The 27,131-nt window shown below is 44.5% G+C and overlaps 1 protein-coding gene across 5 annotated transcripts in view; it reads left to right on the top strand.

Annotated features, from left to right (window-relative positions):
- The window catches only part of ZBP1 (Z-DNA binding protein 1), a 34,940-nt gene extending 8,152 nt beyond the window's left edge, over window positions 1-26,788 (top strand). For 2 of the 5 annotated variants that reach the window (XM_029071373.2, XM_029071368.2), the window contains 9 exons: window positions 5,542-5,784; window positions 6,603-6,674; window positions 8,595-8,759; window positions 9,142-9,378; window positions 11,017-11,239; window positions 14,431-14,678; window positions 15,437-15,501; window positions 18,429-18,598; window positions 26,427-26,788. In XM_029071373.2, coding sequence (XP_028927206.1) covers window positions 5,542-5,784; window positions 6,603-6,674; window positions 8,595-8,759; window positions 9,142-9,378; window positions 11,017-11,239; window positions 14,431-14,467 — 977 coding nt within the window. In that variant the 3' untranslated portion in view covers window positions 14,468-14,678; window positions 15,437-15,501; window positions 18,429-18,598; window positions 26,427-26,788. The remainder of the gene's footprint in view (window positions 1-5,541; window positions 5,785-6,602; window positions 6,675-8,594; window positions 8,760-9,141; window positions 9,379-11,016; window positions 11,240-14,430; window positions 14,679-15,436; window positions 15,502-18,428; window positions 18,599-26,426) is intronic. The other 3 variants (XM_029071372.2, XM_029071369.2, XM_007671421.3) reach the window with 3 other exon arrangements.
- Window positions 26,789-27,131: the final 343 nt, after the last annotated feature.

Raw genomic sequence — 27,131 nt, 5'->3', positions numbered from 1 at the left:
GCTCATTTTTATTTAGGGGATGCCCACCATCATTTATCCCCCAGACTAGATAGCAGACTACCTAACTCTGCAAGCATCCTTCTGGCTTTTTACTCCCTGAATCTACCCCCTGAACCAGATGCCTGGGACCGCCCAAGTTGTGATCCCAGATGAGAGTCCTGAGCCTACAAGCTCTACCAAAGTGTCTTAACGTCCGATCCAGCTGCCAGCTTCTATGGTACACATAAAACCTAGAGGCTCCCTCCAACTCCTAATGACTTACTCTAAGCCTTTAATAGAGAGACATCCATGTCCGATGCTTTTGAAGGACTTCAAGGTGATTTTGTCAGGGAAGCATTTTCTTTTCAAAGACAAACCTTGGAACCAGAAGCTTCCAGGCTTAATTTTACCAGTCTATTGTCAGCTGAGAGCTTTAAAGTATTCAGTTGGACAGGCCAGATGGCTACTCTCTAACCAACATGGGGATCAAGTTAGAGCAATTTTGCCACCTCTGGGTATCGTGGGCTCTTGATAGTTTATAGAGAAGCAGCATTTCCTAGTGGATAGGGCATGGGCATGGGAGACAGAAGGACCTGGGTTCTAATACTGACTCCACCACTTGTCTTCTCTGTGATCTTAAGCAAGTCACTTCACTACTCTGTGCCCCGGTTACCCCATCTGTAAAATGGGGATTAGGACTGTGAGCCCCAGGTGGGACAGTCACTGTGTCCAACCCGACTTGCTTATATCTACCCCAGTACTTAGCACAGTACCTGGCACATAGTAAGCGCTTAAATACAATTACTGTTATTATGTTGTTGTTGTTGGGATCAAGACCCTTTTGGAGTCAACCCCAATCCCTGAACTGTCAACTAACTTTAAGAGAAAGGAGAATCATTAAGATTTCTGAGGAGGTTGTAGTAACCTGCTTTTAATGTGGTCTTTGGAAAACAAGACTGTTTAAATGCTATGGAATAGAATGTGTCTGGCCTGATTAATGCCAAAGCTAATGGATGAGTGGAGTTCCCATTAAATATCATCAGGAAAAAAATTTCTGCATTTTTTAAGTGACCCAGCAACCAAGCTTGACTGCCTCAAATTTCTGCTTCCTCCATAACATCACTCTGCTGCCCCGCTGCTAATGTCACTTCCCAACTGCAGTATTTCAGTGGAAACAAAGTGGCTTGATTTAAGCATTGCCAACTGATCTCCTGTTCAAAGAGTTTTTCTCCTCTATGTCAGCTTCAGCTATATCCCAGCACTATGGAAACCTTCTGCCCTCTCCATAAGCCCCTTTCATCCTTTCTGTTTTGAAAAAAAATTGATGCAAAATCCAATTTTTTTGTTTCCTTTCCTTTAGTTGCATTGGTTTGTTTAAAAATCTTTCTTTTTTTCTCTTTTCTGTCTCTCTTTCTCTTCCTCTCCCCCTTCCCCCTTAGAGTATGCATAGACTGCATAGGCAGGGGAATACAGAGAGTCCCTAGAAAAGTCAAATTAGCAGCTAAATCTGAAGGCAGAAGTGGCAACTTTCATTATAAACCAGGTGAAAGTAGGTCAGAAAGGGTTGTCCAGGCAACTCCATAATCCAGTCAAATGCCTCTATACTAATCACACCTCTGTCTTGCACCTCCACTGCGTAGCCTCACAGCACACCGGCTCCATGGCCAGAGTGGAAGGAAAGGCGAAAATGGCCATCCCTTCCTCCCCCAATCACCTGACAGCAAAGTGTGTAGGCACAGGTGTGAGAACATCTAAGTGACCACTTCTGAGTCCACGTCTCCCTGACTCGCTCCCTTTTCTCTTCCCCCCGTCTCTGCCCCACAGCACTTATGTATTATCTGTAATTTTATTTATTTTGATGTCTGTTTACTTGTACTGATGTCTGTCTCCCCCCGCCTCTAGACTGTGAGCTTGTTGTGGGCAGGGGTTCTCTTTATTGCTGTATTGTACTTTCCCAAGTGCTTAGTACAGTCCTCTGCACACAGTAAGGACTCAGTAAATACGATTGAATGAAAGAATGAATGAATGTCTATATATGTGTGTGGAGGAGTGTGCGTGGGTTTGGGTACCCCCCCTTGACTGAGCATGATGGGAGAAAGGAGCTGGGGGAGAGGATGAAAACATTGTCTATATCATCCAGATAAAGAACGCGGAGTCCTCTTAGGGTATGACTATCTGTGTATTAGACATACTCCTACGAGGATACAGCAATCACCTATATAATACTCTTACTGCTTTTATGCAACAGTGCAATTGAATTTTAATGTCAGTATTTCTCAAAGCACTTTCTCATTTTGTGGTAACGTTCTAATTTTGCAGTCAGTGCCAAGTTTACCTTGACTTTAACAGCTCACTCTCTGTCTCTTCTCCTTCCCTATCATGTTTGAAGTATGCCGTCTTGGAGAGATTAAAGTCCATCGCAACTTGTTCTCTGTCTAATGCTAATGATAGATCTCTAGTGTGTTGGCACAAAGTGTCTTTTTGCTGAATAGAATGTGAATAAGATAAAACTTTGAAAAATTAAATATTTACATATGCACGTGTTAAAAAAAATCCAGTCCGTTATATTCTATTATTTGTACATACTCCCAATCTTCCTAAAATGTAGGGGTCACTTTCTTAAAAAAAGGAAAACCTGTGTTGTAAAAATACATGACCAATACCCTGTGCCCACACAAACACATATTTGCACAGAACATTTCTTCTGTCACCCCACCTCTCTGTATCCAAGCAGGCTCACTAGTCAGTTGACTATCTTTAATTCCCTGACAGTGTTCTAGCCAAAATACAAAGTGAAAATACATGGTAATGGGAGAACTGAGTATATTTACATTGTGATCTGATTGTGTAACTATAGTTATTTTGTTTTTTATTGCTTAAAAATACATTTATATTATTTTAAACAAGTATTTGGATCTTGAGAATGGACTATTGCATTTTCCATCATTTCTTATGGGAAATTAAACATCCATTTAGCATTCTTTTAATTGTTTCCCAGAAAGTAGAATATTAAGTAAGAGTGTCAGTGTATTCCTGTTAGGGCATTACTATATATGCTAGCTAAACTCGTACATTTAATCTTCATAAAAATGATCATTCTTCATGCTCACCCAGCCTTCATATGAATGTTCAGCATTGAATAAAAAGAGAACAAACTATTATGGCCAATTGAATTTAAAAATAAAACATACATGAGGTGTGCTCTGAAGGGATCATCAAGTTGAGATAAATGTAACTTTAAATATAATTCAATATAAGTGCCTTGCATAGGCTCTCACTTAGATTGTATTCATTCATTAAATCGTATTTATTGAGTGCTTACTGTGTGCAGAGCACTGTACTAAGCACTTGGAAAGTACAATTCGGCAACAAATAGAGACAATCCCTACCCAACAACGGGCTCACAGTCTAGACTCTACTTTCCAAGTGCTTAGTACAGTGCTCCACACACAATAAGCGCTCAATAAATACAACTGAATGAATTCATTCATTCAATAGTATTTATTGAGCGCTTACTATGTGCAGAGCACTGTACTAAGCGCTTGGGATGAACAAGTCGGCAACAGATAGAGACAGTCCCTGCCGTTTGACAGGCTTACAGTCTAATCGGGGGAGACGGACAGACAAGAACAATGGCACTAAACAGCATCAAGGGGAAGAACATCTCGTAAAAACAATGGCAAATAAATAGAATCAAGGCGATGTACAATTCATTAACAAAATAAATAGGGTAACGAAAATATGTACAGTTGAGCGGACGAGTACAGTGCTGTGGGGATGGGAAGGGAGAGGTGGAGGAGCAGAGGGAAAAGGGGAAAAGGAGGCTTTAGCTGCGGAGAGGTAAAGGGGGGATGGCAGAGGGAGTAGAGGGGGAAGAGGAGCTCAGTCTGGGAACGCCTCTTGGAGGAGGTGATTTTTAAGTAGGGTTTTGAAGAGGGAAAGAGAATCAGTTTGGCAGAGGTGAGGAGGGAGGGCGTTCCAGGACCGCGGGAGGACGTGACCCAGGGGTCGACGGCGGGATAGGCGAGACCGAGGGACGGTGAGGAGGTGGGCGGCAGAGGAGCGGAGCGTGCGGGGTGGGCGGTAGAAAGAGAGAAGGGAGGAGAGGTAGGAAGGGGCAAGGTGATGGAGAGCCTTGAAGCCTAGAGTGAGGAATTTTTGTTTGGAGCGGAGGTCGATAGGCAACCACTGGAGTTGTTTAAGAAGGGGAGTGACATGCCCAGATCGTTTCTGCAGGAAGATGAGCTGGGCAGCGGAGTGAAGAATAGACCGGAGCGGGGCGAGAGAGGAGGAAGGGAGGTCAGAGAGAAGGCTGACACGGTAGTCTAGCCGGGATATAACGAGAGCCCGTAATAGTAAGGTAGCCGTTTGGGTGGAGAGGAAAGGGTGGATCTTGGCGATATTGTAGAGGTGAAACTGGCAGGTCTTGGTAACGGATAGGATGTGTGGGGTGAACGAGAGGGACGAGTCAAGGATGACACCGAGATTGCGGGCCTGCGGGACGGGAAGGATGGTCGTGCCATCCACGGTGATAGAGAAGTCTGGGAGAGGACCGGGTTTGGGAGGGAAGATGAGGAGCTCAGTCTTGCTCATGTTGAGTTTTAGGTGGCGGGCCGACATCCAGGTGGAGACGTCCCGGAGGCAGGAGGAGATGCGAGCCTGAAGGGAGGGGGAGAGGACAGGGGCGGAGATGTAGATCTGCGTGTCATCTGCGTAGAGATGGTAGTCAAAGCCGTGAGAGCGGATGAGTTCACCGAGGGAGTGAGTGTAAATGGAGAACAGAAGAGGGCCAAGAACTGACCCTTGAGGAACTCCAACAGTTAAAGGATGGGAGGGGGAGGAGGCTCCAGCGTAGGAGACCGAGAATGATCGGCCAGAGAGGTAAGAGGAGAACCAGGAGAGGACAGAGTCCGTGAAGCCAAGGTGAGATAAGGTATGGAGGAGGAGGGGATGGTCGACAGTGTCAAAGGCAGCAGAGAGGTCAAGGGGGATCAGAATGGAGTAGGAGCCATTGGATTTGGCAAGAAGGAGGTCATGGGTGACCTTAGAGAGAGCAGTCTCGGTAGACTGGAGGGGACGGAAGCCAGATTGGAGGGGGTCTAGGAGAGAATGGGAGTTAAGGATGAATGAATGAATGGTCGAGTCTAGGATACCCATGCTATACGGTCTGTAGAGCAGCAGCATCGGTGATGCACATTCAGATATCCAAACCTCTCCTATCACAATAAGGTAAAGCAGCAGAGAGCGGCTGGTGCTGCTGGCTACAGGCAGAGAAGCGAGGAAGTCGATGAGGAGTCAGATGCTCTTCTGGTCTTGGATGGGCCACCTTGGCCTGGCTGACTTTGAACTTTTACCACTCAGGAGGGACCTCCTTTGAAAAGTGGGAGTCATCCCTCTAGGCCCCCCAGCCATTCCCTAATCCTGATCCTGCATCCCAGAGAGAGCCTTGCCTCCATCCCATCCTCTGCCCCTCTTTCTCCCACTGGATAAGGGCAGCAGCCCCGTTGGAAAGCAAGGGGCTATTCTAACCGTTTGCCACTCTCTCTTTTGTTCCTTCTCCAGGGGCCCTGGAACAGAAAGTCCTGCAGGTTTTACAAAGCTCCACATCCTCGAAGAAGGCCTACAAGATCGCCGAGGAATGCTCCGTCGGCCAGGACTGCCGGGTGCCGAGAGCAGATGTCAACAGGGTGCTGCATGCGTTAAAGAACAGAGGAAAGGTCACCCTCTTGGAAAGTGGGTGCTGGTGCCTGCACAGGGAAGGTACTGTGGATAAAGACCGCACCAACGTATCACTGCAAAGAAATGGTAACTGACAAGATTCGGTCATTGGCTCGGCAACGTTATGAGTTTAAGGATAAAAACTTAGTTTTTATCCCCTTCTAGTGGCTCCTTGTGCCAACATAGTCTTCCACTAGGAAGCTGTGGCTTCAGTGCGTGCAACAGGACCTCAGTCTATCAATCAATCAATCAATCAGTTAGACCTTGGTGATATTTAAGAGTTCCTCAAGCTTCCACACGGGAGTAACTTAAAAACAGGGAAAAGATATGAAGTGGGGATAAAATACATATCTTTCCTCCCAGACTCTGAGCTTCTTCGGGATCCAATCTGATCATCCGGTATCTACCCCACCACAGCGTTCAGCACGGTGCTTTGCAAATAGTGCTTAATGAATATCTCCATTATTTTGGCTCAGGCAGGCACAACATTTTAAAGCAGTAAAAGTAATCTGGGTTTCTTGAAACTAAGCGTCCTAAGTAACTGAACTAAACAAAATCACAAAGTGTACACATACACACACACAGTGTGTCACGCTCAGTGGTCAAACTAGAGTGCGTGTGTACTCTATTTTGACCACTCTAGTGGCAAATATTTTAATATTTGTCTTTTCCATTAGAGTGTAAGCTCCTTGGGAGCAGGCGACACTTCACATCCTTATTCTGTACTTCCAATAGTGGCTACTCTAGTGCCCCTCACCAAATGGAGCTCAATAAATAGTATTAGTAGTTCTACTAGAAAATGAGCATCTCTTTCTCCAAATCTATGCATAAGGCCCCCACTCTCCAGATGATCCAGCTTTACCTCAGGCACTGCTTTCGTCTCAAATTACTTTGCTCTTTTCCAGCTGATTCCACGGTACCGCAGAAGGAAATGCCTCTTGTTTCTGCGATTGACATCCGTCGGCTTCCTGAAATTTGTAAGAGCTTTGGGTTGTATTTTAAGTACATGAACGCATCCTGGCTAATTTCACAAAGCTACAACACCAGAAATAATCTCCAGTGATACATTTTGGCAGCAGTCATTAGTATGCATTCCATGTTAACTGCCCTGAGCCTATGGTTGGGAAAATGACCAATTACTAGGATCTTTTAAATGTTTCAGTGTGAGTCTCAAGGTCATTTTATTTGAAGCTTTTTAATGAACCAACAAGAGAATTTCTTTAGAAGCAAAAAGAAAATTAGAGGATTTGAGTTAAATCCAGGTGGACTGCCCTCATATAAATGGAATAATCAGTCAGTGATATTTGAGAGCCTGTGTGCAGAGCATATACTAAGTGCTTGAGAGAGTACAGTAGAACTAGTAGACATCATCTCTGTTCCCAAGGAGCTTACGGTCAAGTGGAATTCACATAGTTTTTATCAGCACAGGTTTTGGCTTGATTTAAGTTATTTAGAGAATTCTAAAATGTAAGCTCCTTGGGGTCAGGGATGGGTCTACCAACTCTGTTATATTGTACTTTCCCAAGTGCTTAGTACAGTGCTGTGCCCACAGAAAGCACTCAATCAATACCATTGATTAATCCATTCATATGAGGGCAGTCCACCTGGATTTAACTCAACTCCTCTAGTTTTTTTTTTTTGTTTTTCATCCCTCAAAACCACTGGGGCCTTGTGCCTAAAAGGATCTTTTTTCCAGTAGACATTTGGTTTAAAGCCTGCCATCCAACCTGATTATCTTGTATCTACTCCAGTGCTTAGTAAATTGCCTGTCACATAGTAAGCACTTAACAAATACCATTTAGAAGAAAACTTCTAGGGAACTGGGTCAGCTTTGAACTAGGCTACGTCAGGTTTACGCTTTGATTTAAACTGTCATCTCATATGTCACACTGCTGGTTATGAGCTCTGTCTCATGTAAATCATTAGTGGGAGAAAGGGTTAAATTCCTTATGTTCCTTTTTTTCCATTTTTTATCCTCCAAGAGTTAGAAGGAGTGTTGGCCAGTGACAATAATAAAAATAATTTTGGTATTGAAGTGCTTATAATGTGCCAAACACTGTTATTCAGATCAGACATAATTGAGAAGTAGCATGGCCTAATGAATAGAGCATGGGCCTGGTAATCAGAAGGATATGGGTTCTAATTTTGCCTCTTCCACATGTCTATTTGACCTTGGGCAAGTCACTTAACTTCTTTTTGCCTCAGTTATATGTAAAATGGGGATTATGATTGTGAGCCTGTGTGAGGCTGTGTCCAACCCGATTTGCTTATATCCACTCCCGTGCTTAGACCAGTGCCTGGCACACGGTGAGCACTTAAATTTGACAGTTAGTTATTATTATATCATCTCTGTCCACTTGGAGAAGCACTCTAGGTTCAGGGTTTCCAATGTCTCCCACATAAAGACTATTCCAGAACTCTGCCTAATATCATACAGAATGTCGTGTGCATGCAGAGTGTAACACGATGACATTATGGAGAATGAGAGGCAGCAGTTCATCTTCTCGGCCTCACCTGTCCAAAAGTCTGAAACTGGCCTAGCCACAGCCTATCTGCCAGGGTCCTGAGAAGGATGAGCTCTGACTTGAATCCTAAGAATTTGAGGGAACCTGGGCTAGTCACTTATTTATTCATATTAATGTGTGTCACCCCGTCTAGACCGTAAGCTTGTTGTGGGCAGGGAAGTGTCGACTAATTCTGTTGTATTGGGCTCTCCCAAGTGCTTAGTACAGTGCTCTGCACATAGCGCTGAATAAATACGATTGATTGATTGCAGGGTGTGTAACAGGAAGCTGAAATGGATCCATCCAAGAGCCTCAGCTTCCTGTGTTCAACTCTAGGTTGGTCAGCAGAGATGGACATAGTATCTGGTCCCATGGGATGTTATTTTGCCACAGGTCAACTTGGAAAACATGATCCGATTCCTGCCATTATTATTCAGAACAGCCCAACAAATGTTATCTACCAAGGTGGAGAGAAGAACACAGTTTCTATTGGTGATTCCAAAGTTACTCAAATTGGAAGTGTCAACTCAATGAATCAGCTTCCTGATGGTAGTAAGGGTAGGTACTTCAAACCCCAAAACGCTGCACATGGTTTTAGTTGTCTTCCCAATGAGTTATTCTTTGTTCATTTTTCCTTTTATTTTGCCTTGAGAAAAAATAAGTCTATCCTCTCTGAAACTCAAGTAAGGAAAGGTAACTTCATCACAGTCCTTTTTTCCCCCCTCCTGTTTAACACAATCCAACATGGATGTGAAGACTTTTTTCCCATTCTTCCTCCTGATTCCTGCTTCTTCACCATCTCCAGAGGCCTTGGGAGAAACATGTCCCTAAGACCACTACTGACTTACTCTGGACTTGCCGTTAATGTCTTATTGGCTGAGGGGATTTTAGCAGTTGGAAGAACTTGATAGGTTATCTTTTCTCTTTTCTTCCCCATTAGGTTATGATTCTGGATTTACTTTACCTACTGTACAGTCTGACTCTCAGGCATCATGCCCTTCTGGAGGACTGGGGATTTCCAGTGCACTGTTGGCCCAGAACATCACAATCTTAGAAGCAGAGCTTCAAAATGTGCAAATTGGAAATGAGAACAAAATGGATATTAGGAGCCATGGTGCATTTGCCAGCTTCACTGAAGACATGGGAAGACAAAGAGTGCCAGAGATGAGCGAGTCTGGTAAAGTCCAATGCGATTTTCTTTGCTTATTCCTTCCTCCTCCAGGGTCAGGGAATCATTCAATGGTGTTTATCGAACATATACTGTGTGCAGCGCACTATACTTAAGTGCTTGGAAAATTATAATATACAACAGTTGATAGATGTGTTCCTGGCCTACAACAAGCTTAGATCGAGAGCAAGGGCAGGTCCAGAGCCTCAGCAGAACCTGTCACTCCATTTCATAGATTCCCTCCTTTTTATACCTAATTTCCTCCCCTCCCTCTTCCCCAGAGTTTGTGCTTCTTTCCTCTCACTCTCAATCCCCCAGGCCCCATTCTTCTTTCTGGCCAAGAAGACCCCTTCTGCTGCACCTGCCCTACTGGCAGCAGCTCCTGTGGGGGTGAGACCACCCATCCCAGAGCCCATTGGATGCCATTTAGGAGAGTTGGCCTGGTTCATCCTTTCTAGTCAAAATCTTCAGTATTTCTCCCAGTGCTTGTAAAAAGGGATTTGCCAGCTCCCAGCCTCTCCACCCCCTGACTTCAAAGCCCTCCTAAATCCCACTTCCTCAACAAGCAGCATGGGGAGCCAGCATGGCCTAGTGGATAGAGTACAGACCTGGGAGTCAGAAGGGCCTGGGTTCTAATCCCAACTCTGTCGCTTGTCTGCTCTGTGACCTTGGGCAAATCACTTCATTTCTCTGTGCCTGAGTTACCTCATCTGTAAAATGGGGATTAAGACTGTGAGCCCCATGTGGGACAGGGACTGTGTCCAACCTGATTAGCTTGTAACTACCCAGCTGTTGGACAGTGCCTGGCACATAGTAAGCACTTAACAAATACCATTAAAAAGCAAAAAAAAAAAACCCAAAAAAACCAAAACAAGCCTTCCCCAAGTAACTATCAGTACCCCAAATAACATCAAACCTTTGACCAGTTCTTGCACTTATGCTTTTTTTTTTTAATTTATGCCCAACCTCAGCACTTCTGTATCTACATATATTCAGTTGAACATCCAATTTATTTATTCTAATTACATTACCTTTGGTATTTCTGACTCACTCTTCTATTATTAAGTTTATATTAGTGTAAGCATATATGTCTTAATGTTTCTATTGTACTTCCCAAGATCTTAGCACAACATATTGCATTTCCTGTGTGTTCAGTAAATACCACCACTACTATTACTACATTACTACTAATATTGTTGTTATTATTATATTATAGTATTTGTTAAGTGCTTTTTATGTATCAAGCACTGGGATATCTACCAAAATCAGTTAATAAGGTTGATCAGGTCAGACACAATCCCTGTCCCGTATGGAGCTCACAGTCAAAGTAGCAGGGAGAACAGATATTGAATCCCACTTTTACAGTTGAGGAAATTCAGGCCCAGAGAAGTTAAGTGAATTGCCCAAGGTCCCACAGTAGGAAAGCGGCAGAACTAGAATTAGAACCCAGTTCCTCTGACTCCCAGGCCCACATTCCTCCCTCCCCCACAACTAGACCAGTCTGGTTCCCATTACTACTCCCTATTACTATGATCATTACTTCCCAGGGAACAATTTTTCCTCAGAAAAATTTCTTAAATTCCTTATTCTACAAAGATTTCTGTCTTTCCTTTTGCTTTGAAATCTCCTGCTGTTTCATCGCTGTAGGCGAAGGGGCCACACTCTCTGCCAAGGGCTCAAATGCCTCAATAGACATCATCCATACAACCCTGCGTGGTCTTCCTGGAGGAGAAACCCCAGCTCAAAACATCCACATTCAGAAGTCACAGCTGAAGAATGTCACCATTGGCACTGGGAACAAAATGGACCTGAAAGTGGGTGAAAAGGGCATGGCCGGTGGAGCCTGGAATTGCCCTTTCGACAAGCTCAGGTGAGATGCGGATATAGAGTTGAATTCCATAAGTAGAGGGGATTCTAAGAGGAGTTTGTTCCCCAGACAACTTTCCTGTTCTAGAGGGCACATATCTATGATACCTCGAGTATGAGGGGAGGGATAATGCCCAGAACTCAGAAAGCCAGAGCAAGCCCCATCACTTCTTTTTGGGTTGGTGACACTTTAGTGGGTTTTAGAAGCTCATTGAAAGCACTCAATCACCTTGCCCTCTCCTACCTCACCTCACTATTAATGCCAACCTTCTCACTGTAGCTCGATCTCATCTATCTCGCTGCCAACATCTGCAGACATCCTGCCTCTGGCCTGGATTGCTCTCCCTCTTCATATCCGACAATTACTCTCCCGTCCTTCAAGGACTTATTGAAGGCATATCTCCAAGTTGCCGTCCCTGACTAACCCCTCCTTTCCTCTTCTCCTACCTCACCTTGATTTTCTCTTTTATTCAACCTCCACTCCCAGCCCCACAGCACTTATGCACATATCTGTAATTTTATTTATATTGTCTGTCTCCCTTTCTAGGCTGCAAACTCATTGTGGGCAAGGAATGTGTCTGTTGTATTGTTATCTTGTACTCTCCCAAAGGCGCAGTTCAGTGCTTCCACATAGTAAGTGCTCAGTAAATACAGCTGATTGACATTGAAAAACAATTTTCACTCAATATAGCATAGCACTTAGGTAAACAAAACACTTTAAGTGTTTATGAGAGTACAACCAAAGCCAGACATTCTCCCTGCCCTCAAGGAGTTCACGGTTTAAAAAAGAATCACTTGTGAAAGACCAAAATTAACCAGCTTCCCCATTAATGTTTATTTTATTCGATGCATTTGTTGAGAGCTTGATTTGTGAACAGCACTGCCTACTAAAGACAGGGGAAAGGTACAAGAATAATAATAATCCACACACAGTCCTGGCTCACAGTCCATAAGGGAGAAGAATCAGACACTCTGGGCAAAACGGGGGCAAACTGCAGGAAAAATAAAATGACAAAAAACAGTAACAAACAATGCATTAATAGGGACTACAGGAAAAGCTTCAGTATGCCTCTACTGGAGAAAAGAGCTGTTGTCCTTGGGCCCTTCATCACTGGTCAGGGCCACCCTATTCTAAAAAGTCACACCTCTCCCGGGGTTTGATGGCTGAGGAAGGTAGGCTTTCCTCAGCCAGCCATGGTTGGGATGGGGAAGGAGCAGGTGGGGGAAAGATGCCAGTGGCTGAGGTTTTTTTTAAAATGGTGTTTATTCAGCATTCATTCATTCCTTCAATCATATCTATTGAGCGCTTACTGTATGCAGAGCAGTGTACTACTACTACTAATAATGTTGGTATTTGTTAAGCGCTTACTATGTGCAGAGCACTGTTCTAAGTGCTGGGGTAGATACAGGGTAATCGGGTTGTCCGATGTGAGGCTCACAGTTAATCCCCATTTTACAGATGAAGTAACTGAGGCACAGAGAAGTGAAGTGACTTGCCCACAGTCACAAAGCTGACAAGTGGCAGAGCCGGGAGTCGAACTCATGACCTCTGACTCCGAAGCCCAGGCTCTTTCCACTGAGCCACGCTGCTTCACTAAGCGTTTGGAAAGTACAATTCAGCAATAGACAATCCCTGCCCACAAGCTTACAGTCTAGCATTTACTATGTGCCAGACACTATACTCAGCACTAGGATAGATTCAAACTGATCAGGTTGGACACAGTCCATGTCTCACATGGGACTCACAGTGTTAATCCCCATTTGTTAATCCCCATTTTACAGAGGAGGTAACTGAGGCAGACAAGTTAAGTGACAAGCCCCAAGGTCACAAAACAGACAAGTGGCAGAGCCAGGATTAGAACCCAGCTTCTGACTCCCAGGCCCATGTTCTGTCCACTAGGCCCTGCTGCTTAGGCTTCTGCAGGAGTGAGTTTGACACCTTTAGACCAGGGTAGATTCCCATTTGAGGGTGCTGAAGAAATTAGAGAAGCAGGTTTAATGGAAACAGCACAAAGGGCCCAGCCATAGGAGTCAGAGTATCTGAGTCATCCCAGGTCTGCTACTTGCCTGCTCTGTGACCTTGGGCAAGTCACTTCGTGTCTCTGTGCCTCGGTTTCCTCATCGGTAAAATGGGGATTAAATACCTGTTCTCCCTCCCCCCCAGATGGTGTGCCTCACCTGGGACTGGGACTGTGTCCAGCCTATTTATCTTGAATCCACCCCAGTACTTGGCACAAAATTAAGCACTTAATAAAGTGTCCCAATTATCATTAGTAATATTATTATCATTATTAAATTACTAAGAAGTTAAGGTTCTGCTAATTGAACTCCCAAAGCTGATTAATTTATTACCAGGGCCCTGGAAGAATCTGACTCAACATCACCGACCTTCCATGAGAAAGCCGACTTGCACTCAAGTAATGCTACTTTTCATGGAAGCTCCTTGGGAATGAGCCAGTCAGTTTCGGGGCGGGGACGGTGGGGCGACAGCTACAAGACACTGGAGGAGAGTTGTGCTCTGCCTAGGCAGGAGGGGGAGGCAGCCCCAGGACTTGTCTGTCTGAGAAGGAAGGCCATCCCGGGTCACCAGAGCCATGAGACAAAGCCTTTGCAGCCCGGCACAAGATCAGAAGGAAGACAGGCTCACGGTTAGTGAGAGCTTCAAAGTCTGCCATAGTTAATTCGCAAAGCGGGTAACTCTCTGATAATCAGCACTCAGTGGTAGTGAGAACAGCTCTTCTAGGCTCTTCTCTTGGGAGCTGGGAGCCTGTGCCAAGGAGAAGTCATATTTTATTTTAAAATATCAGTGAAGTGCAACATCTTCTGAAATTGCTCAAGTGCTTTGATGGGATGTTTTTCACCTGCCTGTGTTAAAGCTTATGACTGGGAGGAAATGACAGTGAATTGCTGTCAGCAAAAGGGACTTTAGTTTACCTCACCAACACACTTATGTACATACCCATACCCTACCTGTAAATTAAGGTCCATCTCCCTCATTGTTTGTAAAATTGGATTGGATATGGATTGCAAGCTCCTCAAGGGTAGGAATCTTGTTTATCAACTCCACTGTACTGTACTTTTCCAAGCACTTACAGTGCGCTGCACAAACAGTAAATCCCCATAAATGTCGTTGATCGGGTCACATCTATGGAACATATCCTGCCTCACCTTCCACTTCATTCCTCATTTCCCTAGGTGTGATTCCGAGATAACACCAGAGTCCTCTCCATGAGGCCAGTGGCCAAAATTTCCAGCTGGAATTGCCTACTGCCGATCGTTCTTGGATACAGTCTGCATCTGTCAGAAGTGAAAACTACCTTTGGGGAGACGAAATCGGTGACACTGAGGCTGAACTCTAGTCTCTAAGAGCCTTGTGGGCAGGGATCTTGTCTACTCTACTGTAGTGAACTCTCCCGAGGGCTTAATATGGTGTTCTGCACACAGTAAGTGCTCAATAAATACTATTGATTGATTGAAGCAGGAAATGGCAATAGTATGAAGCCTGGAGAAAAGTGCCTTTTTTGACCTGAAGTGTCTTTTTTGACCCTCTGTGAAAGGAAACTATATTCAAACCAAATCCATGTCAAATACATCCTTCAGTGGGGAATTTTTGGAGTGACAGTCGGGCAGCCTTGAGGGAAGGTCAAAGGATATGAGTGTTTCTCTCTTTCTTGTTCCCCAAATTATTAGCAGCAAAAACTTGAGAAAGTCATTCCATATTTTTCCCCCCAGTCTTCCTTCCACTTGACCATCAAGTGATGGGAATGAAAACTGTGACCCCCACGTGGGACAACCTGGTTCCCCAGTGCGTAGAACAGTGCTTGGCACATAGTAAGCGCTTAACAAATACCAACATTATTATCACAGCATTTTCTGATCTCCCACTGCCAATGATGCCCTATACTTGATTGTTGGGAACATACAATATCACTAAGAGACACATCAACGCTACTCCCTGAAAGGTTTACATCTGTTGACAACAACAGAGTGAATTAAATTCCACTTTTCTGGATTATATTAGTACACGATTTGGGGGTTAAAATTTGGAAGGCAACTATCAGATTTTTTTCATTGGAGTAAAAAATTAATTTAAAAAGTAATTTTTTAAAAGGAAGTCCTCTTTTAGCTTTTATTTCTATGCTTCACCTAAAGCAACATCTGCATTTCAAGTGTTTCTTAGGGTAATATTTCTCTTTTACAGGTTTTGCAAATGTCAAAATTGCTAAGCCAGCACTCAGCATTCCAGTTACCTGATGAAATGTTAAGGTAACCCTACTCAGTTTAGGATAGTGGACTCCAGCATGAATCTAAAACTTTATATCCAAACCTTAGTTTTGCACTGAGGGGTAAGTGAGTGTTCCACCAGGATCAGAGGTCCTCTCTCCCTACAGAGTGTGGAGAAGGGAAATTCCCCCACAAAAAGAGTTTGTTAATGCATTTTTTAAAATGACCAAACCTTTCAAGTGTCTCATTCTACATACATGTTTATCCTATTGATTGTGAAGATACTGAGACTTCTCACATAGATATGCTAAGTTAACTGTGGCAAAATTACAATTTTTAAAAATCACCTTAAATTTTTCTTAATATTTTCACTGCCAAAAAGGACTCAGCAGATTTTAAACAAACCTATATGTTGTGTTTTTTTTTAAAAAAAAGTCCAGGGGGTATATACTGGGATAAATCACAACTCCCCTTCTCCCACTGAAATCCAGACTGTTTATAGTGTTACTTACCCTAGGTGGGAAGGATGATTGGACATTCTCAAACAGTGGCTCTGCAAAAGTTGCAATCCCAATTTTTTTTTTTATAGTATTGAAGTGCTTACTATGTTCCAGCACTGTACTGAACGCTAGGGTAGATACAAAGTAAACAGGTTGAAAACAGTCCATACCCCTTATGGGGCTCATAGTCCTAATCCCCATTTTACAGATAAGGTAACTGAAGCACAGAGAAGTGAAGTGACTTCCCCAGAGTCACACAGCAGACAAGTAGCAGAGTCAGGATTAGAACCCAGGTCCTACTGCTTCCCAGACCCATGCTCTATCCACTAGACCATGCTGCGTCTCATAACTTTTAACGCTAACAGTCACGGTGAGAAAAAGAATCCCAAGTGCCTGCAACCTGGATGCTGCGTGGAGTGCTTCATGGCTCAAGAGCAGCATGATGTAATGGATAGAACACGGGCCTGGGAGTCAGAAAGTCATGGGTTCTAAATCCTGGCTCCATTGCTTGCCTGCTGTATGACCTTGGGCTAATCACTTCACTTCTCTGTGCCTTGGTTACCTCAGCTGTAAAATGTGGGTTGAGACTGCAAGCCCCATGTAGGACAGAAACTCTGTCCAACCTGATTAACTAGTATCTACCCCAGTGCTTAGAACAGTGGTTGGCATTTAACGGCACTTAACAAGAACCATTATTATTATGCTATTTCAGTTTCATTGCAGAACACTGCACTGAACACTGGGGAAAATACAATAGAACTGATAGACATTGCTGTTTCAGCCTCATAGAACTTACACCCTAGCAGGGGAGTCAGAAAGGATAATAATTTAAGGATTAGTAATTTACTAATTTACTAAACTTACTAATTTATGTAAGGGGGTGTGGACACCTATGCTTAAGGACTGAGAAAAAATATACATATATATGCAAATACCAGAGGTGGTTGATATGACATTAAGTGACTTGCCCAAGGTCATACAGCAGATGTGATGGAGCTAGGATTACAACCGAGGTCCTCTGACTCCCAAGACCATGCTTGTTTTGTGTTTTTTTAAATAGTATTTGTTGAGTATTTACTATGTGCCAGGCACTTTACTAAGCGCTGAGTAGCCACAGGTTAAGCAGGTTGGACACAGTCCACGTCCCACATGGAGATCCAGTATTAATCCCCATTTTTCAGATGAGGTAACTGAAGCACAGAGATGTAAAGTGATAAGGTGATAAGAGGCCAAGCCAGGATTAAAACCCAAGTCCTTTTGACTCCCAGTCCTGTTCTCTCTCCTCTAGGCCATGCTGCTTCCCAAGAGGAATTAGGATTTAGGAGGACTTTGAATGAGGGGAGGGTGCTGGTCTGTCAGATTAGGTAAGAGGAAGTTACCTGGAGGGGACAAGGAACTTGAATGAGGGAATGGAGGCAGGAAAGTCTAGAGTGATGTCCATTTAGAGCACTGGCTTGGGAGGAACAAAGGGAGTGAGCTGAGGAGAAGCCAGTGAAGAGGGCTAATGTGTAAAATGGCTAATATGCAAAATGAAGATGATCATAAGAAGTCTTTGCTCAATATGTAGAGAAAAGGGAAGCCATTAGAGGCTTTTGAGAAGAGAGGTCATGTGAGACACCAGCAAGGAAGCTAGCTGCAACTCAACAAGAACTTGGACCGAGGTGATAGGAGTTTAAATGGAGAAGCAGATGAGGGTGTTGGTTTTGTAGGAAACACCACGGGGCACTACTGTTCACTGCAATCATCCACTGGGCTATTGAACAACTACATCTACCCAGCAGCACCACTGAGAATGAATTTTGAGCAACTCCCACTTCTGTGGAGACTCAGGCCTGACTGGTTTCAGGCCTAATCAGGCCAGGCAGGGAGCCCTGAGGGGGCTAGGCCAGCAGGGCCCAGGCCAGGCCTTCAATTTCCAACTTGGAAAAGCTCTACACTGCTTCTCCAGTTCTCGAAATGGCACCCTAGTGGGGTGAAAGAGCGTGTGTGAAGTCTTCCATTGTGCCTAATTCATTCCCAGGGGAGTTTCTGGCTACATAATTGTTCAAATCAATCAACCAGTATGTAGCCTTTTTGAATGGGGGCTCAGAAAAGATTCTGCCTTTTGTGGGTCGTCCTCATTTACCGTCGTCTGAAAATGGCCTGAAAGCGACTTGCTTGTCTCAAAGTTTCCATGGGGATGGAGGTGGTGGTGGTGGAGGTGGTGAGCAAAGCTAATGAGGGAAACATGTGGGTCTAGAAATTGGCATGCATTCTCCAAAGTCAACATTTGCAGTGAAATTGAATATTCATTTCAAGTGAGATTTTCTCTCTCTATAATTAATTTGTCAAAAACACACTGGTGAAACATTTCTGACATTTAATGAAAGCTTAGAGGTGAAGGTTAACTTATTCTGAAAAAATTAGCCAGCTTCAATCCAGCAGCTCCAAGTACCAACTAAGTATTCCTTTCCTCCATGTCTGCAATAGTGTGCTCAACAGCTGCCCCTGTCAGCCTCGTCCATTGTGCCTCTGACATTTCAACTGTGATCTCATGCAGCTTTGCAACGTGTCCATCTCCATTTTCAACAGTGAGTGGGGGCATAGAGAACCAGGAAATGGGAGAGAAGTCCTTGTCAACTGGGAGCCCACTTTCTGGGGTGAGCAAAAAGTGACCGTAAGCTTGCTGTGGGCAGGGAATGTGTCTGTTATATTGTCACGTTGCACTCTCCTAAGCGCTTAGTATAGTGTTCTGCCCACAGTAAGCGCTTAATAAAAACAATCAATTGATTACCTGAATGACCGGACACAGATTCTGGCAGTCTGGAGGGTTAAAGGGCATAAAAGAGCTTCGGGCTACCCCATGGTTTCTATCCAGATTTCTGAAATTCAGAAAGGGCTTTCGAAGACGAATCTGTGTCTCATTCGGGAAGAGTGCAGTTGAGATTAGCAGGCAAGGAGGTGAGAGACTATATGGGTGTGGACTTTGGAGTCTGGGATAAGGGTGGACTATGTCTAGCAGGTTGGGCAAAATTTTCAAGATGCCAGGATCCTGGTGGGCAGAGCTTCCAAGGATCCGATTTCCCTGGGAAAATAGACCCGAATCAGAGCTGGATTTGGGCAGTTCCAGCCCTCCCCAGTGCGTAGAAGGGAATAGGCCATTAACATCTTCTGAGATCATTGAACTCAGAGTGTTAGACACTGAGAAACAGGAAGCTTTTCACGGTCATTGGCCCAGCATATAAAGACCAGGAAAAGCTGCAGTACTGAAGCTTCCTGGTCTGCACCAGAGTTGTGCTGAGGTTAGGACCCCAGGACATGCTGAATGGACCTGATGGATTATTTGTTTCTTAGTTACCTCTTTTAAGGCAGGGTTCACCTTGTTCTGGAAAATGTCAGAAAGCTGCAGAATGTTCTAGATTCTGGGTATTGCTTTAAGTGACCTAATGAAGTAAGAGTAAATAATATTTTTTAAGTGTGTGTGCTGCATACTGCCTTAAACACTGGGAAATGGTACACAGGTGGGAATTGAATCGTGAATCCCCTCAGGGACAGGAACTGTGTTTAAGTATAAAATGGGGGAGAGGGAACTGGTGGCAATCAGAACACTAAAACAACATAAGAGCAAATGCTGCAGGAGAGGAGTTGTAGGGATGGAGTTTGACTTAGGAGGTGTTTGACCCATCTTTTGAGTAGTAAAAGAATGAAAACGGATTTTTTTTTTTAAACAGTAGAACTCCTGCCCCATTCCAACCCAAAACCTTGCATGCCAAACCCCTCTCTGAGTGTAAGCTCCTTGTGGGCAGGGAATGTGTCTACCAACTCTGTTATATTGTACTCTCCCAAATGTTGAGTACAGCGTTCTTCACACAGTAAGTACTCGATAAGTATGATTAATTCAGTAAAACCTACCTCTGCATGATCACAAAGGAGATTTTTTTTAAAGGAATGCAGGGTGGAAGTTCATTAGGGCAGCTGCACATGAACACTGAACCAAATAAGGATCAAAGCAGAGAGCCTTTGCATTGTTCAAAAGCTTAGATTCAAGCCAGGTGTTTTCAGAAACATCGCCATGGATGTATATTCCTCAGAAAGGCCTGGTGGCAGAGGGGTAGGGAGGGAGGGAGGAGAGAGGAGGAAAACCAATTTTACCACTTCCCTCCTCCAACTTGGGGCAGGCCTCCCCTCCCCAGAGCTGGTATTTAGAGTCCAGTGGGATGGCATGCTCAGCGGGGAGGTGGGAAGGGGTAGGAGACAAGTGAGAAGAGAGGAGCTAAAGCAATTATCAACACCATCATGTGTAGGGGCAACTCCTCTCTGCTTCTCATCCTCATTTTGAACTTAGGCCATTGCCAGGAGCACAGGAGTGTATTCACGTCACTCAAAATAGCTGCCACCCTCTGTTGCCTGGATGGAGAATGCTATCTCAGAAAACTGAGGGAAGTCCAGTTCAATTAGGATCCATTGAAACTAGCAAGATCTATTTTCCATAGATCATTCTGTAAGTAAGGTAGTGCATTCCTGCCATTTTGATCTAAGTTCCATAGTCAAAAAGCACAGAACCCTGAAGTCCTGAGTCCTACAATTAGCATTTCAAAATCTTGTCAGGCAGCAGGGCGAAGTGGAAACATCAAGGGACCATGAGTCAGGTGACCTGAATTTTTAGATGCTATGTGATTTTGGCAAGTCATTTTACTTTTCTGTGCCTCAATTTCCTCACCTGTAAAGTATCTGTTCTCCCTCCATCTTAGACCATGAGTCCCGAGTAGGATGAGGACTGTGTCCAGTCTGATAATCTTGCATCTATCCCTGAATTTAGTCTAGTGCTTGGAATATAGCGAGTGCTTAGTAAATGCCATTATTATTATGATTCTTAACCATTGTAGGGGAGGGATTAGGGTAGGAAAGGGAATTTGCCTATGGGACAGAACATTTGATTGTTCAAATTATTACCAGTAACCTTAAGTAGAACAGGAACTGAAAGGAACTGAAACCAAGTTGTTTCTCGGTCCTTTTCAAAACACAGCCTCAAGCTCCAGATTCTGACTGTCTTGGCTATTTCCGATTTTTTGCTAAGACACACATCAAGTACCTTACCCACTGCAAGCCCACAAGGAGATAGTAGAATTAAGATGAACAGGCCATAACATCCCTCTGCAAAAGAAGATGTGATGCTTTGTGCATGTTTGTTTGGGTTAAGAAAATTAACGATTTTCAGTTGTGAAAATGTATCAACACCAGAGAGAACAGTGGTCCATGTGGCCCAGCATTCTGTCTCTGATTGTAGCATGAAAGGATGCTCAGAGGAACAGTGCAACGTTTGCAATTACTGTATTTTTTATGTGGGACAGGACACTGTGCTAAGTGCTGAGGAAGATGCAAGATAATCAGATCGAAACACAGTCTCTGGCCCACACAGGGCTGACAATTAAAGAGGAAGCCTATTTTACATATGAGGAAACAGGTACAGAGAATATGAGTGATTTCTCCAAGGTCATACAGCAGGCCAAAGGCAGAGCAGGGACTAGAACCAGGACTCTCCACTTTCAGGCCCCGGGCTCTTTCCACGAGACCGCGCTGCCTCCGTTGACTCCAAACATCCCTAAACTTTGGTCCATGAATTAAGTCAAAATCTTTTGAAGCTTTAGAAGTTTTCTGTCTGCAAAATCTAATGTCAAGTTAATGCCAAACTTCTAAAATGAGCTGAATAGTCTAGGAGTTGAGAATAGTAGAAGGCTCCTGTCAGTTCTCCTATTGAGGGGGAAATAGTTCCATAATTCATATTGAGCTGAGACATTGTGTGAGGCTTCATCCATTAGATGAAAATACAAATAGATGGAGGATTTTAAGATTCAGAGAAGTCTAACCCCTCTCCCACCCATTAACCCAGTCTCTTTCCCATTTCCCCTTTCTCCACTTTAACCAATCTTCCCTTTTTCTCCTCCATCCCGACGTTCTTCACTCAACAACTCTACCTCTTCCATCTTTTCAATTAATCAATTGTATTTATTGAGCAGAGCATTATACTAAGTGCTTGGGAAAGTACAACATAAAGAGCTGATAGACGTTCCCTGCCCATAAGGAGTTTTCAGTTTGGAGGGATATTTCTTTTTCTCCAACTTCATAAGTTCCATGGCTTTGCTATTCTTTCCATCTCTTCTAGTTTCTTTCCCCAGTTTGGCCTCCAAACAGGAATCCTGAGATTTTTTTGACCGATCCATCTTCTGTTTCCATTCTAATAATCATTTCCTTGTGGTATTACTAGCTTTTTGAGCCTTTCTCTTCTCAATTAGCCCTTGTTTCTATTCCTCATATCTGGAAGCAGAACATGACCTTTTACCCTCCAGCCATTATCGGGTCTACATTACACCTCATCTAGCCCATCTCTATCGTCCTAGGTTTCTGGGATTATAATGGCAGGAGCCCCATTGCTGCCCTTGACCAAATCTGAGAGAGGAGGTAGGAAGTGTGGAAAAGGGAACACCCGTTGGATTGGGGTAGCTAGTTCAAATCCCTACTAAAGTCGTTTCCCCCAGGAAGCCTTCCTTGACTAAGATCTCTCCTCCCCACCCTCTACTCCCATCTGCATCACCCAAGCCCTTAGATATTCAATCAGTGATATTTCCTGAGCACTTACTATATGCAGAGCACCCCACCCCCATCCCCAGTGAGCTTCTGTATATATACCTTTATTCTCTGTTGCCTCCCCTATTTATAATTTAATTTATTGCCTGTCCCCCACACTAGGCTGAAAGCTCTTTGCAGGCAGGGATCGTGTCTACCAACTGCAGTGGCTCAGCCAAGCACTTAGTACGTTCCTCCACCCCTAGCAAATGTTCAATCAATACCATTAGTTGATCAGTTGATTCTGACTGAGGTCGATTGCCAGGCCGATTGGTAGCCTTTCAAAGAATTGAGGACAATTCATTCCCTTCTGATTCCCCAGAAGAGAAACCCTGCCTCAATAAAAAACCCAAAGCATCGACTTAATTGTTGGGTGTCTTTTAAGGCACTCATGTTTTCTTTCATTTCTAAATCCCTCATGAATCCTACCCACTACTCTAGCATCTCCTCCAAGTGTCATGTCAGGCAATGAGGTTATTGCCCGAAGCCAAGCTGAGGAGAAAGATTTCCGGTTGGAAAAGGCAGGTTGTGATGTGCCCTTCAGGCCTCGTTAGAGCTGGCCAAGACTATGTTGGCCCAAGAACAGAAAGATCAGGCTCGGGGCATTAGGTAGCCTCCTGGAGCAGAAAGTATCACTCAAGTGTGGAAACGCACTCTGTCCCGTTCCACCCTGGGAGACGGGCAAGAAGCTGACATGATTTCTCACTCAGAGGGAATGTCTTGGCCTTTGAAAAGCTCCCCGGTGAAGAGGTAATTAGGCAACATCTGGCCCCAGCTGAAAGCCACAGAAGTTGCTCCAATCAAAGGTGCCTCATTGATCGTTTTTCATCTCAACTCCAAGGGAAACAACGAGCTCAGCACTTTCTGAAACTAGGAAACTGAAGCCAATGAAGAATCCACATGAGTGATGGAGGGAAAGTGGCTAACAGGGTGGGTGAGGCAAATCCCAGCAAGACTTGGGTGAATCAAAAGCCTTTAGGGTAAGTCCTGGCAGGGTGGGGCAGGGTAGGGTGGCTGAGGTTGATGGGATTCCTGAAACTAAGGAGTTCCAGAATTGAATGTTCCAATACAGTGAGGCACGTGATTTACAGCCCCCAGTACCCTTCCGCCGGCCCTGGTGTTGGGAGGAGAAGGACAGAAGGGGGACACTAGGAGAACACCACTGCTCTCTCCAGGGGTAAGGAAACCCTCAGACAGCACTGTGGAATGCTCAGAAGGGATTTTCAGCGTTCTGGAAGCCCAGGCCGTGAACAGCTGCCTTGGTCCCAGGGAGGTATTAAACTTCGGAAAGCTTGAGTCTATTGGTGTCTTTGGAGAGGCACGTATTAGATTACCAACTATGAGAGGGAGCATACTTCCCATCCCCTCCACCTACCCCCACCCCAACAAAAATTGACCCTGAGGGAGCTGGAAGGAAAAATACCAATCGATTTTTGGAAAAATGACATATGCTCAATTGAAAGGATGCAGGAGTCTGATTGAGATTCCCATGCTACGTGTGCTGTCCCGGGCTTTTTCAAGGTTGGAGGTGGCTTCCTGGGGTATTTAGGGACACACGTGGGTTTCATTTATGACTTTTCAGGGAAAAATGACTTATAGTGGCTTCTACCTAAGTCTCATTACTTGTCAAATGTTCTCCTGGTGGGATTTAAGCCAATAGCTTCAAATGAACAGAAATGTTCACTGTTTCCTAAGGAGGTGTGAGAAGACACATAAAGGTCCTCTCGTCACTTTTCCTTTTCATTCCACAACTGTGGAACGACAGGCCTTTTCATCTTAATACAGTTCTCAAAAGGAAGCTTCGGGATCCCACTCCCAAGAGGCTACCTACTGCTGGCCTGAGTTTGAGAGCAAAAAACCTACAAAGAGAGGAAAACATTTTACTTTCCTTTTATTAAAGGATTCAGAATTTGAAGTTCTCTAACCACCTAATCCTCACTCTCCCCCCTACACCCCAAACGAAAAGGGCCACTTTAGTGCCAAATGGAATACGGAATATGGGAGGAAAATAAAGAATTTAACTTCCTACCCTAGTTTCAAAAGAGAGCTTTAGTGTGACACTGGAGTTGATGTTAGAGGGTTTTTCCGGTCCCGCACAGCGCCCAGAGATAGTCTTATCATTGTTGCCTCTGGGGAAAGCTCCCAACCTCCGCCTTAGACTCACCACTAATAATGGGTAATTTATGAATTAACATGCTGTCAGCTGTGTCTCATACCCGCTCATGGAGAGAGGGAGACAGGAGGGAACAGGTGAAGGAAGGGGATCTGCGTGAAAAGAAGAGGCACCACGCTTGGAAACTCCCCCGGGCAAAGTGGAGTTAAGAGGTATTGTGTAGCCCTATTAAAAAGGATGAATCATCGCCCGTCTGGGACTCTGAAGCTGTTCCGCCTGCACAGGAAATCACCAGACAAATGTCATCCCGACAAGATGGGCATCTGCTCCGGCTAAGAATGGCGTGGGCCTGTCACACGTCAAGTTCATTTGGCGGCGGTGGCAGAAACGGGACGAAAATAGCAAGGTGGGACACAGCTGATCTGTCACCCAGCAAAAGAGAATGGCCCTTCTGGTTGGGGGAGAGCAGAGGCCTATGAATCACGAACAAAGCTGCCTCTCACGGTGATGTCAGAATTTCACAGGCTGCCTCCTCACTCAGCTCACTCTGTGGAGCTGCCCACACCTTATCCAGACAGGGGTTCTCCTGCGGGCCTGGAGGCTGGAAGCCGAAACTGTCCTCCATTTGCACCTGAAATGTGTTCACACACCCTCTCTCTCTCTCACACACACACACACACATACACACACACTTACTTGCTGGAGAACAACCAGACAACAAAAAGCAAGTGTATCGGGGTGGCTTGGCGAGGAATTCCAAGATGACAGAAGAACAGTGGAAAGCAGCATGGCCTAGTGGAGAGAGCCCGGGCCTGAGAGTCAGAGGGCTTAGGTTCTAAATCTTTGCTTTGCCATTTACCTGCTGGGTGACCTTTAGCTAGTCACTTAAACTTCTCTGTGCCTAGTTTCCTCATCTAAAAAATAGGGATTCAAGCTGCATTTGTCCCTCCTATTTATATGGTAAGGCCCATGTGAGACAGAGACAATCTGATGATCTTGTATCTACTTCAGTGCTTAGTAAAATGCTTGGTACATAGTGAGTGCTTCACAGAGACCATAACTATTTAAATACTTGGTTCTGAAGAGATCATATCCAAATGTCAGAAAAAGAGGGCTGACCATTGATCCCATGGGAAACGCTGACCTGAACTCAGTTATCCCCAGGGAAGGTGGGATTGGTTAGTTGTTAGCTAGGGGAAGGGGGAAGAAATCATAACTCCCCAGTGGCTTTGTCTCATACTGCTTCTTCTGTATTCCCTCAAATACTTGGGACAGTGCTCTGCACACAGTAATCACTCAACAAATTGATTAAGTCCATTGATTGATTTGACCAGTGGTTCTGCAAGGTAACATCCTCCAGAAGAAAGCTGCCTTATTTCCTGGGTTCAGCACACTTCCAGAGACACTTGGGCTTGGTCTCCCAGATTGTGATAAATTCTTCCAGGGATGATAAAGAGAAGGAACGCCTGATGCTTAATCAACTCTAAGGGCTCAAATCCTAAGGATCAATAAAGCAGAGAAGGAAATCGAGGCACCAAGCAGCTAGGTAATGTACTTCAAGAAGAAGATTCATGTTAATTCAGTGAAGGGACAAACCCTAGAGGTCACACTTTCCTGCTGGAATCTGGGGTCTAGATTTCCTGGAGTTATTTGCCATTTTCCATTTGGCCAAAGCTGCCTGCCCCTGTTTTCATTTTTCTAGAGCCTGATATTGAGATGTCTTCTTCCTTGGTCTTCCCTTTCTGCTCCAGGACCAAGAATAAATAACCCCATGATGTTACCTTGGAAGGAGATGATAGTGAGAAGACCCAGAGAGGAGAAGCAAGAAGTTTAAGAAGAAATTAAGATGAGTATTACTACACCTTCAGAAATTAGTCCAGGCCTCTAGGCCAGACCTTGAAGAAAAACAGGCTTGCAGGCAAAAGAATTTTGACAAAAGTATCTAATATGGTGTAGCTTTGGAGATTGATGGCTGTTTTATGATGACTAAAACCTCGGTGATGGTGAGATGGACTGGTGGCATATTTCCAGGTTGGAATTATATAGATGAGGAAATTTACAGATGAGGAAACTGAGGCATGGAGAAGTTAAATGATTTGCTGACGGGCACACAGTAGGCAAGTGGCAGATCTGGTATTAGAACCCCGGTCCTCTGACTCCCAGGCTCGTGCTCTTCCCACTAGGCCATCCTGCTTCCCTAGGCTGGCTCAAGTTGACTTTCCTCTCATCTGTGAGTCGATCAGTTGGATTCATTAGCCCAAACTGCAAGGTTGCTTTAATCCCAGTCTCTGATTGACACCATGGCCTAGTGGAAAGAACATAAGTCTGTGAGTCTAGAGACCTGGGTTATAATCCTAGCTCCGCTACTTGCCTTCTGTGTGACCTTAGTTGAGTCTTTTAGGTTTTTCGTGCTTCAGTTTCCTCATCCATAAAATGGGGAATAAATGCCTGTTCTC

This window comes from Ornithorhynchus anatinus, chromosome 8 (genome assembly GCF_004115215.2).
Source record: "Ornithorhynchus anatinus isolate Pmale09 chromosome 8, mOrnAna1.pri.v4, whole genome shotgun sequence".
Lineage (NCBI taxonomy): Eukaryota > Metazoa > Chordata > Mammalia > Monotremata > Ornithorhynchidae > Ornithorhynchus > Ornithorhynchus anatinus.
This window is presented reverse-complemented; position numbering and strand designations above follow the sequence as displayed.